General features: G+C 47.4%; 1 protein-coding gene across 5 annotated transcripts in view; it reads left to right on the forward strand.

The window, feature by feature from the left end:
• CUL1 (cullin 1) overlaps positions 1-11,070 on the forward strand; it is a 110,761-nt gene extending 99,691 nt beyond the window's left edge. For 4 of the 5 annotated variants that reach the window (XM_082473873.1, XM_082473872.1, XM_082473871.1 and 1 more), the window contains 8 exons: positions 634-710; positions 1,206-1,337; positions 3,767-3,859; positions 7,922-7,969; positions 8,049-8,131; positions 8,677-8,782; positions 9,737-9,850; positions 10,557-11,070. In XM_082473873.1, coding sequence (XP_082329999.1) covers positions 634-710; positions 1,206-1,337; positions 3,767-3,859; positions 7,922-7,969; positions 8,049-8,131; positions 8,677-8,782; positions 9,737-9,850; positions 10,557-10,637 — 734 coding nt within the window. In that variant the 3' untranslated portion in view covers positions 10,638-11,070. Of the gene's footprint in view, positions 1-633; positions 711-1,205; positions 1,338-3,766; positions 3,860-7,921; positions 7,970-8,048; positions 8,132-8,676; positions 8,783-9,736; positions 9,851-10,556 lie in introns of those variants that run through there. The other variant, XR_014267092.1, reaches the window with a different exon arrangement.
• The last annotated feature ends 4,058 nt before the right edge of the window (positions 11,071-15,128 follow it).

Below are 15,128 nucleotides of genomic sequence, written 5' to 3' on the forward strand. Positions count from 1 at the left end.
CAGGAGGTGGCAGGTGATCTGGCAGCATCATGCGGTGATTTTATCTTTTTAAATGAAAAACGAGGTTTGTACTTTTCCCAAATTGAAAGCACTATTTCATTGTTAAACTTGACAGCTGTGCCAGCGGACTTGTTGTCAGCCATCTGCGATGATGCCATTACTCTTATAATGTATAGCCCGTGTGCTATACACAGAGTAATCTGTGCTACACAAAACATAATGAAGTCGGTTTACTTTGGGGTTCTCGTTGTCTTGAGTTTGGGGCTCTCATGCCATCCTTGCCTGGTGGCCTCAGGTGTGCCTCAGGGGGACTGAGGTTATTCATGGCAGAAAACTAAAGCAGGTGCAGCCAGACGGGCACACGAAGTTATAATTCCGCGTTAGAAGAGAAATGAGAAACTCGCTCCTTGGAGGAGAGAACTTCTGGCTCTTCTTCCCTTTACTAAATTAATTGAATAAAACAATTTAATTGAAATTAAATGTGTTCAACCCTTAGTTTTATATTAAAGCAGGACTTTTCATTCAGTGTGCTTTCTTTTAATAAAAAGCAATCCGTGTTTATCTGAAATGGTGGCACTTTTCAGTTTATAAGGCTGATTAAATGTATTCCTGAATTCTTCCCCACTCCCCCAGTGGACTTCAGTATTCAAGTTCTGAGCTCTGGATCGTGGCCCTTTCAGCAGTCTTGTACGTTTGCCTTGCCGTCGGAGGTAAGGATGACTTTATCGTCTGTTCGTTCCCTTAGTGTTGAGCAAAGGTGAAAAGGGGCAGCCCCCACCATTATACAGGTGCTGTCTGCAGAAGACGTTCCTGCTGGTCGGCCATGTGGCATTAAACCTGGCGGTGCTAAGGCAGCCGTGAGCCCTGGGCAGGGCAGGAGATCCAGAGGTGGGCTACCTCTGTTCCAGCTCAGCAGTGCATTCATTTACATGGGCATTTACTCTCGAAAGTAGAAGCTAACAGTTTTGCGATGAACATCGTGATGATGATACCGACTTGTCTGGAGCTAAAAACTTTTTGATTGTACCTTCAAATGCTTAAATCAACGTGCTTTTGCAAGAGAGTAAACACTTGATATTTGTATTTTACTGTTATGTAAGCATTTTGCCCTGTAAACTTAGACCAATGTTTTTTATTTAGAGATGTTGACTGTAGATTATGGTGAGATATATATTCCACAAATGCTCTTCCCCCTCTGTATCCAGCTGGAACGGAGTTACCAGCGATTCACAGCGTTTTATGCCAGCCGTCACAGTGGCAGAAAATTGACATGGTTATATCAGCTGTCAAAAGGAGAATTAGTAACAAACTGCTTCAAAAACAGATACACTTTGCAGGTAAGATCACCTTTTTATTTTGGATTTTTTTTTTTAAGTGTAAATGAAGACAAGACCAGTTACAGAAATGTAGTGATTCACGCAACAAAATCTGGAGTTAAGCTTCTGGCAAAATAATATCGTGGTTAAACAGCTTGGATTTTAAGAGTCAGAGAAGCTGAGTTCTTACTCTCTGTGGCTAAGGGAGAAGTTACTTAATGACACTGAGCCTCACTTTTCTCCTCCACAAAAGGGCGGGCGCGTGTCAGTGCTTCGACTCTGTGTGTGGTGTGAAAAATAAATGAAATCATGTATTTAATAAGTGTTGGGTATAGCTCCTGCCTGACACACACTAAGTGGTCAGATAGTAGCTTAAAAAGCAGGAGTTTCATGAATTTAATTACGATAATAGCTCTTTCCCTTTGACAGGGCAGTTTCACGTTAACAACAACCCTCGGCGCTCACTGCGGTGCTGAGTGCTGTGTGATAATAGCTGTAACTTAGGTTTTCATTTTATAGCTGGGAAACTGAGGATCGGGCAAATTTAAGTGACTTCCTCTGGCTCCTGGCTGATATGCAGCAGAGACGAAATTTCAGTTAAGGTCTTTTCCCTTAAAGAATCCATCTTGAAGAGGGTGTGCTTATAAAAACAATTATAAATCTATTTTTAAGTGTTAAGAAACTTCTGATTGCATTCTGCAGACTCAACCTGCTCATTAATTTAAACTTTTAATAGTTCTACTCTGATAAAATTAAGTGTTTGATATTCTGTTACACCAGGTCCAGAGGTCTTTATCCACTTGAATGTGGATTTCTCTACAACTGACCCTTGAGCAATGCGGGCGTTAGGGACACCTGTCCTCCATGCAGTTGAAAATCTGCACATAACTTAGAGTCAGCACCCTGCGTCCACGGTACCCTGTATCCACGGTTCCCCTGTATCCACGGTTCCCTTGCATTTGGATTCAACCAACCTCGGATCTGTAGCACTGTCCTGTTTACTACTGAAAAACAAAATCCACGTGTAAGTGGACCCACCCAGTTCAAACCTGTGTCAAGGGTCAGTTGTACGATTGGAAATTTTTCTTTATTCCCAAGTATACATAGAAGAATCTGTGAGTTCATACTTCAGTACCTAAAATCTCAGTGCCCCTTTTTTGATCAGTGGACATTCTGTAAACTTTACTGAGATAATTTACGTAAAAAGACACCCATCTAAGTGTACAGTTGGAGTTACGACAAGTGTGGGCACCTGTGCGGCCACCACCAAGCTGTGGGACATTATTGGAGACTCGTTTCGGTTTTGGTCTGGTCACTGCCGTCGGAGATGAGAGGCCCCTGCCCACCTCGGGAGCGATCTCAGAGCTGCCAGTCTCTCCCGTGCCCCCCGGGTCATTTTTCGGGGGGCATCTTGAAGTCTGTCAGAGGCCCTCACCCAGGCCCACACTGGCACTGCTGTTTCTCTCGTTGACCACGGTTCCGCCTGGACAAGCGGTGCTGCTCCTGGTCCTTCAGTTGCTGCCGTGGGTTGTGGAAGAGGGGAAGGGAGAAGGGGTTCCCATGGGGAGTGGGGGACGGTGCCCGGGGCTCCCCCAGGAAGGGAGCGCCCTCCCTCAGCGGGCGGCATTCCCTGCACAGCTTGAGGAATTAAACCCAGTGCGCGCTGCCTGGCACACGGTTTGCTAAAAATACATCAGAGCAGTTGTGGTTTGCTTTAAACCATTTAAACTTTACATAGTGAAGTACTTAGGATAAAAAAAAACAAACAAAAACCCAAGTATAATACAGCTCAGCGCGCAGGTTCCTCTGTCAGTGGTGTACCAGGCACAGTTTTCTCTAGTATTTGTGAAAAAGCAAATTTAAAGGTTGATGCTCAGTGCTTCTGTCTACACTGGCTGAGTATCTCTGTGTTTATCTATATAAAATGAGTGTGGCTGCATATACGGTGTGTACACTTAACCCTTGAACCACACGAGCTTGAACCTCATGAGTCGACTCTTACGCGGATTTTTTTCCATAGTAAATACTACACAGCCCGGATCCACGGTTGGTGGAATCTGGATATGCAACCTCGGATGGGGAGGAAGCACATACACACAGGGCTGATCTTAAGTTATACTCGGGCGCTCAGCCGCTCAGGGTCGGCACCCCTAACGCAGCCCCGCTCTGAGTCATTCAGGGGTCAGCTGTATTTATATGGACAAAGCATTTGGAAGAAAGTTCAAAATCACTTTAATGTTTGAGAAGGTGGAGAATGACGTCTTTCAGGAAAATGTGGCATCGTGGTGGAATTATGACACTTTGTATTCCCTTTTAGATCTGCTTTGGTTTTTCGCATCTGTTTGGAGAATTGGTTTCATAAGTAGGTTCTTCATGCTGAGGCTCTGTATCTTGAGAATTGTCCACGCATTTAGGTTTTGCCTCTCTTTCTTTCATGTGGGGACCCGAAGGCATCCACATTCCAGATGGCCATCCTGCTCCAGTACAACACGGAAGACGCTTACGCCGTGCAGCAGCTGACAGACAGCACCCAGATCAAAATGGTATTCCTACCGTCAGCCTCTTTGTTGTGGGAAGATGTGGGAGGAGGAGATGGGGGTCTTATTTGATTTGAAATGGATATCTGTCTTATGAATATGAATATGCTCTTATTCCAGGGCTCAATGCATGATTTTTTTTAAATACTAATTTTTAAACTCAATGTAACATATACCTACACACACACACACACGCACACACACACACACACGTACACATGATATGCTTTTCTCTCGTTCATTCATTTTCTCTCATTAAGCTTGTTCTTAACCCTCTTTCCAGCTAAGCTTTTTCTTACTAAACTTAAATTTTCACTTAATGTTATTCTTCCTATTAATCATTTTTTATTGAGCTATATTTCACATAACATAAAATTCACCATTTTAAAGTATACAGTTCAGTGGTTTTTCACAGGGTCGTATAACCACCGCCACTATCCAATTCCAGAACATTTCCATCACCTTCAGAAGAAGCCCAATACCCACTAGCAATAGCTACCCTTTACCTGTCCTCTCCCCAGCCCCTATGACCATTAATCTACTCTCTCTCTCTCTCTCTCTCTCTCTCTCTCTCTCTCTCTCTCTCTCGATTTGCCTGCTCTGGACATGTCATATAAATGGAATCATATGACATGTGGCTTTTTGTGTCTGCCTTCTTTCACTCGGCATAATGTTTTCAGGGCTTATCCATGTGGGAGCACGTATCAGTATTTCATCCTCTTTTTATGGCCGAAATATGTTCCAGTATATGGATGGACCATCTGTGTCTATCCATTCATCAGTTGATGGACATTTGGGTCGTTTCCACCTTTCAAGTCTTTGTATGAACATATTCTCAGTTCTCTTGGGTATAAACCTAGATGCGGAATTGCTGAGTCATGATAACTTATATTTATCTCTTGAAGGAACTGCCAGACTGTTCCGCAGTGGCTACACCAGCTTGTATTCTCACCAGTAGTGTATGAGGGTCCACTTTCTCCACATCCTTACCAACATTTGTTGTTATCCATTTTTTTAAAAATTATAGGCATCCTAGTGGATATGAAGTGTAGTGCCTCATTGTGATTATTTGCATTTCCCTAACAGCTAATGATGTTTATGCCCGTTTTTAATTGGGTCATTTGTCTTTTTGGTTGAGTTGTAAGAATTCTTCATATATTCTGCATAGTAGACCCTTTTCAGATACATGACTTACAAATATTTTCTCTCGTTCTCTGGGTTTTCATTTTCTTTATCACATTGTTTTAATTTTGATGAAGTCCACTTTATTTTTCTTCTATTGATTGTGCTTTTGGTGTCATATCTAAGGAACCATTACCTAATCCAAGGTCAAAGATTATTCTTTCCCTGTTTTTTTCTTTTTATTGAAGTATAGTTGACTTTATATATTTATTTATTTATTCATTCATTCATTTTTGGCTGCATTGGGTCTTCGTTGCTGCGTGCAGGCTTTTCTCTAGTTGCAGTGAGCAGGGGCTACTCTTTGTTGTGGTGCGCAGGCTTCTCATTGCGATGGCTTCTCTTGTTGTGGAGGACGGGCTCTAGGTGCGTGGGCTTCAGTAGTTGTGGCTCGCGGGCTCTAGAGCGCAGGCTCAGTAGTTGTGGCTCACGGGCTTAGTTGCTCCACAGCATGTGGGATCTTCCCAGACCAGGGATTGAACCCGTTGTCCCCTGCGTTGGCAGACGGATTCTCAACCACTGCGCCACCAGGGAAGCCCTGACTTTTTATTGAAGTATAATTGAACTATAAATTAATACATTAGCTTCAGGTGTACAACATAGTGATTGGATATTTTTGTACATGTTTTTTCCCTATTGGTTCATACTAGCAACTTGTCAAAATCAATTGGCCATAGATGTATGGGTTTCTTTCTGGATTCTCAGTTCTTTTCCACTGATCTAAATGTCTGTTCTTGTGCCAGTACCACATTGTCTTGGTTACTATTGTTTTGTAGTAAGTTTTGGAATTGAGACATCCAACTTCGTTCTTTTTCAAGATTGTGTTGGCTATGCTGGGTCCATGTAAGTTTCAGAATCAGCTTGTCTGTTTCTGCAAAAAAGGCAGTTGGAATTGTGATGGGGATTATATTAAATCTGTAGATTGCCTTGGAAGGAGAATTGCCATCCTAACAATATTAAGTCTTCTGTGAACATGCATGTCTTTCCATTTATTCAGATTGTCTTTTATTCTTTTTAAACTGTGCTTCATTTTGATAGTTTTCATCATGCAAGCCTCTACACTTCTTTGGTTAAATTTATTCCTAAGTATTTTATTAAGTTTGATGCTATTGTTAATGGAATTGTTTGTTCATTGCTGGTGTGTAAAATACAATTACGTATTGAACTTGTATCCTGCAACCTTGCTGAACTCATTTATTCTAATACTTTTTGTGTGGATTCTTTAGGGCTTTTTTAATATGTGATCGTGTCATCTGCAGATGCAGATAGTTTTACTACTTACTTTTCCTATTTGAATGCCTTTCATTTATTTTTCTTGCCTGATTGCTCCGGATAGAACTCACAGCACATTGTTGAATAGAAGTGGTAAGAACGGGCATCCTTGTCTCGTTCCTGATCTTGGGGGGGAAGCCTCACAGTCACTAAGTTTTTCTTAGATGCTGTTTACTAGACTGAAGAAATTCCCTTCTATTCCTAGTTTTTTGTTTTGTTCCGTTTCGTTTTGGTTTTAGTGTTTTTATTATGAAAGAGTGTTGGATTCTGTTTAAATGCTTTTTCTACTCCATTGAGATAACTATGTGCTTTTTGTCTATTAGTATGGTGCATTTTGTTGATTGTTTTTTTTTTTTAATGTTGAATCACCGTTGCATTCTTGGGATAAATACCACTTGGTCATGGTATATAATGCTTTTTATATGCTGCTGGAATTTATATGTTTGCTGGAATTTTCTTGAGGATTTTTCCATCTTTATTCATAGGAAATTGGTCTGCCATTTTCTTTGGACGATTTTGTCTGGTTTTGGTGTCGGGCTAGTACTGGCCTCATAGCATGTGAATTTAGGAAAGTCATTTATTTTTGAGTCCTGCTTCAAGTTAGTCCAGAATACATTCTCAGTTTCTAATAACAAAACTAATCTGCTTCTCTGCACGTAGGAGCGTTCTTCATTCCTCACTCCTGACCAGAAGGAGGAGGCTTCAGTTAGGGTGGAGGCTTAGGTTGCCCGCAGACCGCGGCATGGGGCTCTGCCCTCGGGGACCCGCTTTTCGGAGCTGAGTGGTCCCTCGCCTTACTGTGTGCTCTGTCTCCCCGCCAGCCCCTCAGCCAGTTTTTAGTGCAGAGCCGGCTCCCTGCGGGGGGCTGCCCCCTCCCCTGCCCTCCACGATGGGAGTCAGTTTGGCTCAGGAAGGCAGCCTCTGCATCCGCGCCCCGGGCATGGCCGGCAGCGTCCTCATCCTGCTCTGGACTCGGGGCCAGTCGCCACGCTAGAGGCCTCTCCAGCTCTCCTTGACCAGGATGGGCTTCCCTTACGCGGGGGGCGGCCCTTTCTGTCCGTCCACGGGAGGAGGGGCTGCGTATGTGAGCGGCCTGGTGACTGTCCGATTCCACGGGATCGGGAACCCATGGAGCTGAAGGAGAGCTGAGAAACGGCTGACCACCCACTCTCGGGGGGAGGGAGCGGCCCAGAGGCCACGCGACGGGCTTAGAGTTCACCAGAGGTGGGTCAGCAGCAGGGTGGCGGGCACCGTCCCCACCCTGCTTGTGAGCAGACGGTGTTGTTCACCACGTCCAGGCCGTGACGCTCCCTGCTCATTCTTGTGCGACGATCAGTGTCCGGGATGCACTGTCAGGCATCCGAGAAGATGGAGCTACGCACGACTTCTAGTATTTGTAGTAGATTTGTCAGCTTTGATACTGGTGATCAAGAGCAGAAGGGGGTTGGTTTCACTTGTAGGAGTAGGTTTTGGGGACCCTCTAAGAGGCACCACCCCTCTTTTTCCTCAGGGCATATTCTGCTTCAGTGACTATTATTTTTCCATAGGAGAATGGACTGTGGGACTGGGGCTGTGGTTCTTACTACAAAGAAAAATGCATTTTCTCTTTAATTGCAGGACATTTTGGCACAAGTCCTACAGATTTTATTGAAGTCGAAGTTATTGGTATGTTTGTGTACTTTTTATGTTAAGCTAGAAGAAAGCCTTTTCCTGAGATTACGTAGTAACAGTTGTTTTCTTATAGGTCTTGGAAGACGAAAATGCAAATGTTGATGAGGTGGAATTGAAGCCAGATACCTTAATAAAATTATATCTTGGTTATAAAAAGTAAGGAAAATCTAACAAGTAGACGGTCCTAGGCCGTATACTTATCCCCTGACCCCCCGTGCACTTACCGGTGTCCCCTCAGATGGGGGGCTGTGAGCAAGGTGCCAGGCCTGGCAGGCCTTTGACAGGGACCTCTGATTCCCTCTGACCCATCCTGGGTGGGTCTCCATTTGACTCTGTTTCAGTTTCCGGGTTTTTCTTCTATTGGCAAATAAGTCTCCTTAAATGGCTCGCCTAGAAAGTTTGGACCTCTGTGTCCCAGTGTCTTGATTTTATTTCACTTGACAGAGTTTGGGAGAGCAGGTTAAGGAACTGCATTTCCTGCAGTACAGACGTCCTGCTGCTGGCAGAGCAGGAACCCGCCCTGTGGAGAACTAGGGGCCTTTCAGAGAGATGACTGTGGCAGGGAGGCGGGAGATGGTCGGTCACACTCTCCACCCTCCGTCCAGAGGGCAAAGCACCTCTTAAAGATTGAAAACAGAAAGAAGCCTTTACTGCGTGCCTTTTAAAACAATAGTGATTGGTTTCCTCGATTTTCTTGACAGTAAGAAATTACGGGTTAACATCAATGTGCCAATGAAAACGGAACAGAAGCAGGAACAGGAAACGACACACAAGAACATCGAGGAAGATCGCAAACTACTGATTCAGGTGACCCTGGGTGCCCGTCCCCTCGTGTGGGAGGCGGCCGCCGCCGCTAGGGGGCGCTTCCTCTGGGCTGTGTTCCCTGGGACTTGGGAGTGGTGGCCAGGATGATGGATGGTTCTGGATGGAGTAGATGGAATAATCGATGGAATAGATGAGAGCAAATACATGTGGTGAGTTACTAAGATGGGAGGGAGGGAAAGTTGTTTAGTGGAGGGTCAGGCGGCTTCCGTGGCTTCGAAGACTGAACTTTTTCTTATTTTAAAAGTGTTTTCTACTTGGGTTAAACTACTAAAATTGCTGCTCATAAGACCAAAACATTTTAATGTTTGTTGTGTTAGCGCCGGAACTTAAGGGGATAGAGTTGGCCCCCTGCGCGCTCTGGCCTGCGGTGTGTGTGTTTGTTACCTGTTAGGACGTCACAGTTCTCTGCGGTGTGTGTGTTTGTTACCTGTTAGGAGGTCACAGTTCTCTGCGGCGCGTGTGTTTGTTACCTGTTAGGAGATCACAGTTCTCTGCGGCGCGTGTGTTTGTTACCTGTTAGGAGATCACAGTTCTCTGCGGCGCGTGTGTTTGTTACCTGTTAGGAGATCACAGTTCTCTGCGGCGCGTGTGTTTGTTACCTGTTAGGAGATCACAGTTCTCTGCGGCGCGTGTGTTTGTTACCTGTTAGGAGATCACAGTTCTCTGCGGCGTGTGTGTTTGTTACCTGTTAGGAGATCACAGTTCTCTGCGGCGTGTGTGTTTGTTACCTGTTAGGAGATCACAGTTCTCTGCGGCGTGTGTGTTTGTTACCTGTTAGGAGATCACAGTTCTCTGCGGCGTGTGTGTTTGTTACCTGTTAGGACGTCACAGTTCTCTGCGTATTTGGCAGCCTTGTTGCTAGTGCTTCTTAATTACTACCGATAAGTTCTTATAACTCTGTTAAACACATTTGTTTTTCTTTCCTTGGTCGCATAGGCGGCTATTGTGAGAATTATGAAAATGAGGAAGGTTCTAAAGCACCAGCAGTTACTTGGAGAAGTACTGACCCAGCTGTCCTCAAGATTCAAGCCTCGGGTCCCAGTAATTAAGGTACAAGAATTACATAGCAGAAGCATTCAGATTACATTTCAGAAGACAAAAGAGGTAACCAAACTAGGTTGATTGCTGTGTCGCGAAGAAGGAACTTGGCTTAGTCATGTATAATAGGTTTCTGCAAAAGAAAATAGGATAATTTTTCAACTTCTTATTGAGGCGTATACACAGAGAAGGGCAGAATCCTCGGCGTTCAGCTTGCTGATCTCGGCAAAGCAAACAGCCACCCCAGACGAGAGCGAGCCCCGCGCCCCGGGAGCCCCCCACTCCCGCCCGGCCGGTAGCCACGCCCCGGTGTCACCACCGTCGCGTGTGTGTCCTACACCCAAAAGCACTTTGCCACCTTGACCTCTGCCCAGAGGGCCTTGAGCGTCCCGCCCTCCCGCACCTGCCGAGCCCCCCCGGGGAGGTGGTCTCCATGCATGTGGCTCGTTGCTCCGGGTCCCCTGGGTGGCCCGCGGCCCCTGGGCACTGACTCACGGCTCGTTTCTGGTTGGAGTCTTTTCAAACAGAAACTGGGCGGCAGGTACCGCGGGGCAGGGGCGGCTGGAGGGATGGGAGCCGCGGAGGTGGCGTCTCAGCTGCTCAGAAGGAAGACTCAGTCAGTGCCCAAGGGATGGAGGGCGGTCCGTCTCTGTTCCGACCCTGAACATGTTTTTCTTTCCCTTTCACTACCTCTTCCTCTTCTGAAAATGGCGCCCAGAAATGCATTGACATTCTGATCGAGAAAGAATATTTGGAGCGAGTGGATGGTGAAAAGGACACCTACAGTTACCTGGCCTAACCCACCCCCAGAGGGGTCTGACTGCGGCGCAGCCCCTCGTCCCGTGGGGAGGATGGAGACGAGGGGCGGCGGCACCACGCGGACCTCCTGCTCGGCCCGAGGCCCAGGCTCCCATCGCGGACTCGGGGCGATGAGAACTGCTCAGGATCGCCACACTTCACGTCTGTAAATACGGACACCGACGCCATTTAAGCTAATTTAAGACCAGAGGGGATGGAACCTTCCACGCTGAGGGCTGCATGCTTCTGCATCCGAATCAACCCATTGGCCACGTGAATGACAGCGGCCGGCCGGGCGGCCCTTCGGAGGCCGGCAGCGCCTGGAGAGCAGGTCTGAATGGACCCACGTGTAATCTGCTATGAAAAACCATTTGTATAGTGTGTTTCATTTTTTAATGTGTGAAAATAAAGAAAATTAAAGAATTTCTGTACAAGTCGCATTTGGTTTTGTTTTAAGTTTTACTAATTTCTATATGTAAATAAAAGACATAATGATTGTGCAAACGGGTATTCCCAGTGTCTTCCTGAGGCCCCAAGAGCTGCCCTCCTGAGATTGGCCTTTGTAAGCTCTTACTATCTTAAGCCCTTTGTCGTCTTTTTCTCCTCGACGCTTGTGCTCAGCCCTGCGATTTCCTCCAGCGACTGAACGGCAGCTCCCAGGCCTCAGCGCCTCCCGTGGCTTCTCTGTGGACACTTGCAAGGCTGGACGGGGTCATCCCGACACCTCCCGCGGGAAGAGTGGCCCCTGTTCCCGGGCTCTGGTCACGAGTGCGGCTTGGGGACCGTGTCTACCACCAGCGCCTCCCTCCTGCTTCCGACCAGTTGTTCGAAGGACAGTCCCTCCTCGTCCGCGGTCCTGGGGTTGGCGATGTACCACTGTCACTCACTCAGCCCCCGTGCCGTCACTTCCCGGCCCGAGGACAGAAGGAACAGGAGGTGGGAGCCGAGGCCCCGGGGAAGGCTCAGTCTCGGGGGCTTCGTGGTCCCCATAAACCGCAGGCAGCTCCCGTGACGTGAGACGTGAACATGCTTGTCAACACCTGTCCGGTCCCTACCTGCCCGGAGGCCAGGTTCCAAGAGCAGGGCCAGAGGAAGACGCCAAAGCTAAGTCCTTACAGTTTCTTGGACCAATCTGGCACCTAACAGGTTAGTTTTCAAAAATTAAAAGTTAAACAGGTTATTAAAAGGAGTAGTAATAGACTAAGCACTTGTGTAATGGTGTCCACTCTTTATTTTTTTTTCTAGTACATTCTTCTTTTTCAAACAATCTTACAAAAGATTCCCAATGTATGAACCAGGCAAAGAGCAGTGCCACCACCCCAGGGGACCATCCCTCCCCCCAGATCCTGCGGTGCCCTGGGGCTCCGAGGACGACCTGGAAACTGCCCGCGAGTCCTGGCTGGGACCACAGCTCTGCTTGTCCTCACAACAGTCCATCCGCCTCCGCGACTGACGTGCTGTAAGTGACCACCACGGAGCCAGTTGCCGAGCTTGTGTCTGAGTCTCATCAAGAGTGGGAAGGTAAATTTTAATGAGATTTTGCTGGTGTCTCTTGAGTTCCTCCAGGATGAAGAGTGCCTTTGGTAAGACCTAGGACATCTGTGGGCAAAGGCGGACTGACGGTAGGCGATCGGGTGGTTCCCTCCCATCCTCAGATTCAGTACCTGTACCTGCCCCCCCCTCACACTTGGTGACTGTCCTGTTTAATGGGTGTGGAATAAAAAGCAGCTCAAGACTTGGTGCCTCTATTTCCCAAACCATATCCTAGCCTAACAAGGATGGCCGGGGCCTCCAAATACAAGCCCCGAGAACCGAGTTCCCTGCATTTTTCAGGATAACTTCAATAGTAAGTATCTTCCGAATCTACTTCGGGACAAATGCCCAGGCCTTCTGAAAGCTGTCTGGTGCGCTGTTGCTACAGGAAGCCCACGCTCTGGGGGAGGGATGGTGGCCGGCAGCCCTGGCAGAACCCACTGGAGTTGGTCGGTTGAAGGAAAACCGTGTTCCAGGCTGTCACTGTGGTACCGCGGTCTGAGGGAACCATTTCCTCTCGCCTGGGAGGGGAGCAGGCAAGGTGGGGCCCCACCGCCAGGAGCCTCTCCCTCCTGGGCTGGGCTCTCGGACCTCACGTCTGCGTTAATGCAGGCTGCCAGCCGGTCACCCGTCAGTGCCTTTGTGAGAAGCAGCCCGGGACACCAAAGTACAGGCCTAAGTAACAGGTACAGGGAGAACAGGAGATGCAGGACCGAGAGGCACCTGAATTTAAAATATCTTTACTGACTGAGCATTTTAAGATGGCCTACCTATTTGTTGAGGTATCTAATTTTCCTTTGAAAGAAATTTAAGATTTTACCACACCCAGATGAAAAAAATCCAACGTGCTGACCCATTTGAACTGAATCCCCCTTCTAATGAAGTTTTTTTTTTTTTTATTTTTAGGAATGGCAATAACTTGTCTGGGTGATTTGATTTTATATACATGAATTTCATCTCCAGTGGCAGCACAGTGACTTGGTCATAATAGGTGAGTGTGGATGGTGTTTTAAAACCTCTTTATGGAGGCGCGGTTCACATACAAAAAGCTGTGCGGATTTGACGTACTGGAACATTTCTAATACCAGGTGCTACACACACCCCTCACTGGAATCGTTTTTAACGGGTTGGAGAAACAAGCAAGCATTTATTTGAGCTTATTCCAGTAAGAGCCCAAAGCTCATACAACTTACAGCAGAATACTTGCGTTCTTCACAACATCCATGTGTGAAATCCCTCTTGACGACCCATCTACAAATCGAAATTACACGATGTTAGTTGACTTTTGGCGGGTGCGGGGGCAGAGGTGGAAATCGGGACTTTTGAGTCACTGACTGGATTCAGTGAAGGCTGGAGGGTGAATGATTCAGACAATATCAAAAAATAATTAGCGGGACTTCCCCGGCGGTCCAGGGGTTAGGACTCCACGCTCCCACTGCAGGGGACACGGGTTCGATCCCTGACCGGGGGAACTAACATCCCGTATGTCACCCAGCACAGCCAAAAAAAAAGAGAGGAAGCAGTTTCCAGGTAGATAATTATAATTTTTTAATAAATTACAAAATATCGATTGAAGAGAATTTTGACACGCGGAACGGTGTTGTCATGGCGCCTTCAAATTTGCCTGAGGCAGTTTACTCTGAGGCTGAGGTGCTGCCTGTGTTTGGACATCAGGACTGCGGTCAGCCATGTGGGTCCTCGTGACCATCAGGGGAAAAGCGTCGGGACCACAGACACCGACCAGCTGGGCAGCCTGTTGTCGGGCTCTTTATCCTCAATGAACAATGTGTGGTATTTCTAAACCATGGAAACTATTTGAAACGTATCCGTATCTTGTGATAACTCATTACACTCATCCTACTTAGGCGTCTGTTTTCCCTGGTAGGGAACTAACCACCAGGCTTACCCACATACAAAGTCAATTACCACCTCCGTGTGGGGAGCAAGGGGAAGGGAGAAAAGCACATACTTAAACTTAGCTTTTGCCCAAATTTTCTCTGTTAACTGGGTATTTGAATACATTGTGTCAAGCTCTGTGCTTTTTTCCCCCATTACAGATAAAGGAAAATCTAAAGCTGCCTGGACCTAAGGATGCTCTTGATCACATGGGATGTAGCCGAGGCTGCGTGTCAAGTGTTTCTGGTCAGAATCTCCGTGTCCATGAGGTCAGTGGGTAGGTTACTGGAGGTACATTGCAAATCAGGGTACAAAGCCTGCTGTGCACCAAGAATACACACCAGCTGGTGCTCACAAGGACTGCCGTCCGTCAGTACAACTGCTGTCTTTCTGCTGCATTTGGGTCTGTGGTGTATTAAACGAGCAGAACCTCCCTGGACTCAAGGACCCACCTCTGGGTGTTGGCGTCTGGGGACAGGTTGGGAGCTACAAACAGTACAAAAGTTGTGGCTGGAATGAGCTCTGTCAGTAGCTGCTGTTGGGGGCAGGTCATCCCTGGGGCGTCCTGAACAGGCCCACATGCAGCAGGGAACCGACGGGCTCCGCTGGGGCTGAGTGCCAAGGGCGGGATGCGGTGATCGGGCAAGCACGGGGTGACCCTCCGTCAACAGGTCAGTGACAGGCGGCCGAGTGCAGGTCCCGCTTCCTGGGTGGGGCATGGGGACAGGACATCCCAGCAGGGTGGCAGAGAAGACACGGATGACACACGAGACTAGCCCCCAAGGCCGGGTCTCTTCGCTGCCAAAGCCAAGGGGCACATGAACTGTATGCCAGGACTCAGGTGGCTATGGCTGGTGCATGGATGCAGTGGAAAGCAGTCTTGTCAGCGTTTGTGTAACTGCAGAGGAAGGTGAGTTTTGACTGAGCTTCCCGTTAAGCATTACCATGTTATAAATCAATGAAAATTTACCAAACTCTAGAAGAGGCAGCTACACGCCCGGGCTGACGACAGCCGTCTGGGCTCTCCCGCCGCAAGGGCGTCACTGTGCTGCCGCTGCCCAGC

The sequence above is a fragment of the Balaenoptera physalus genome (genome assembly GCF_965194825.1).
Source record: "Balaenoptera physalus genome assembly, chromosome: 8".
Lineage (NCBI taxonomy): Eukaryota > Metazoa > Chordata > Mammalia > Artiodactyla > Balaenopteridae > Balaenoptera > Balaenoptera physalus.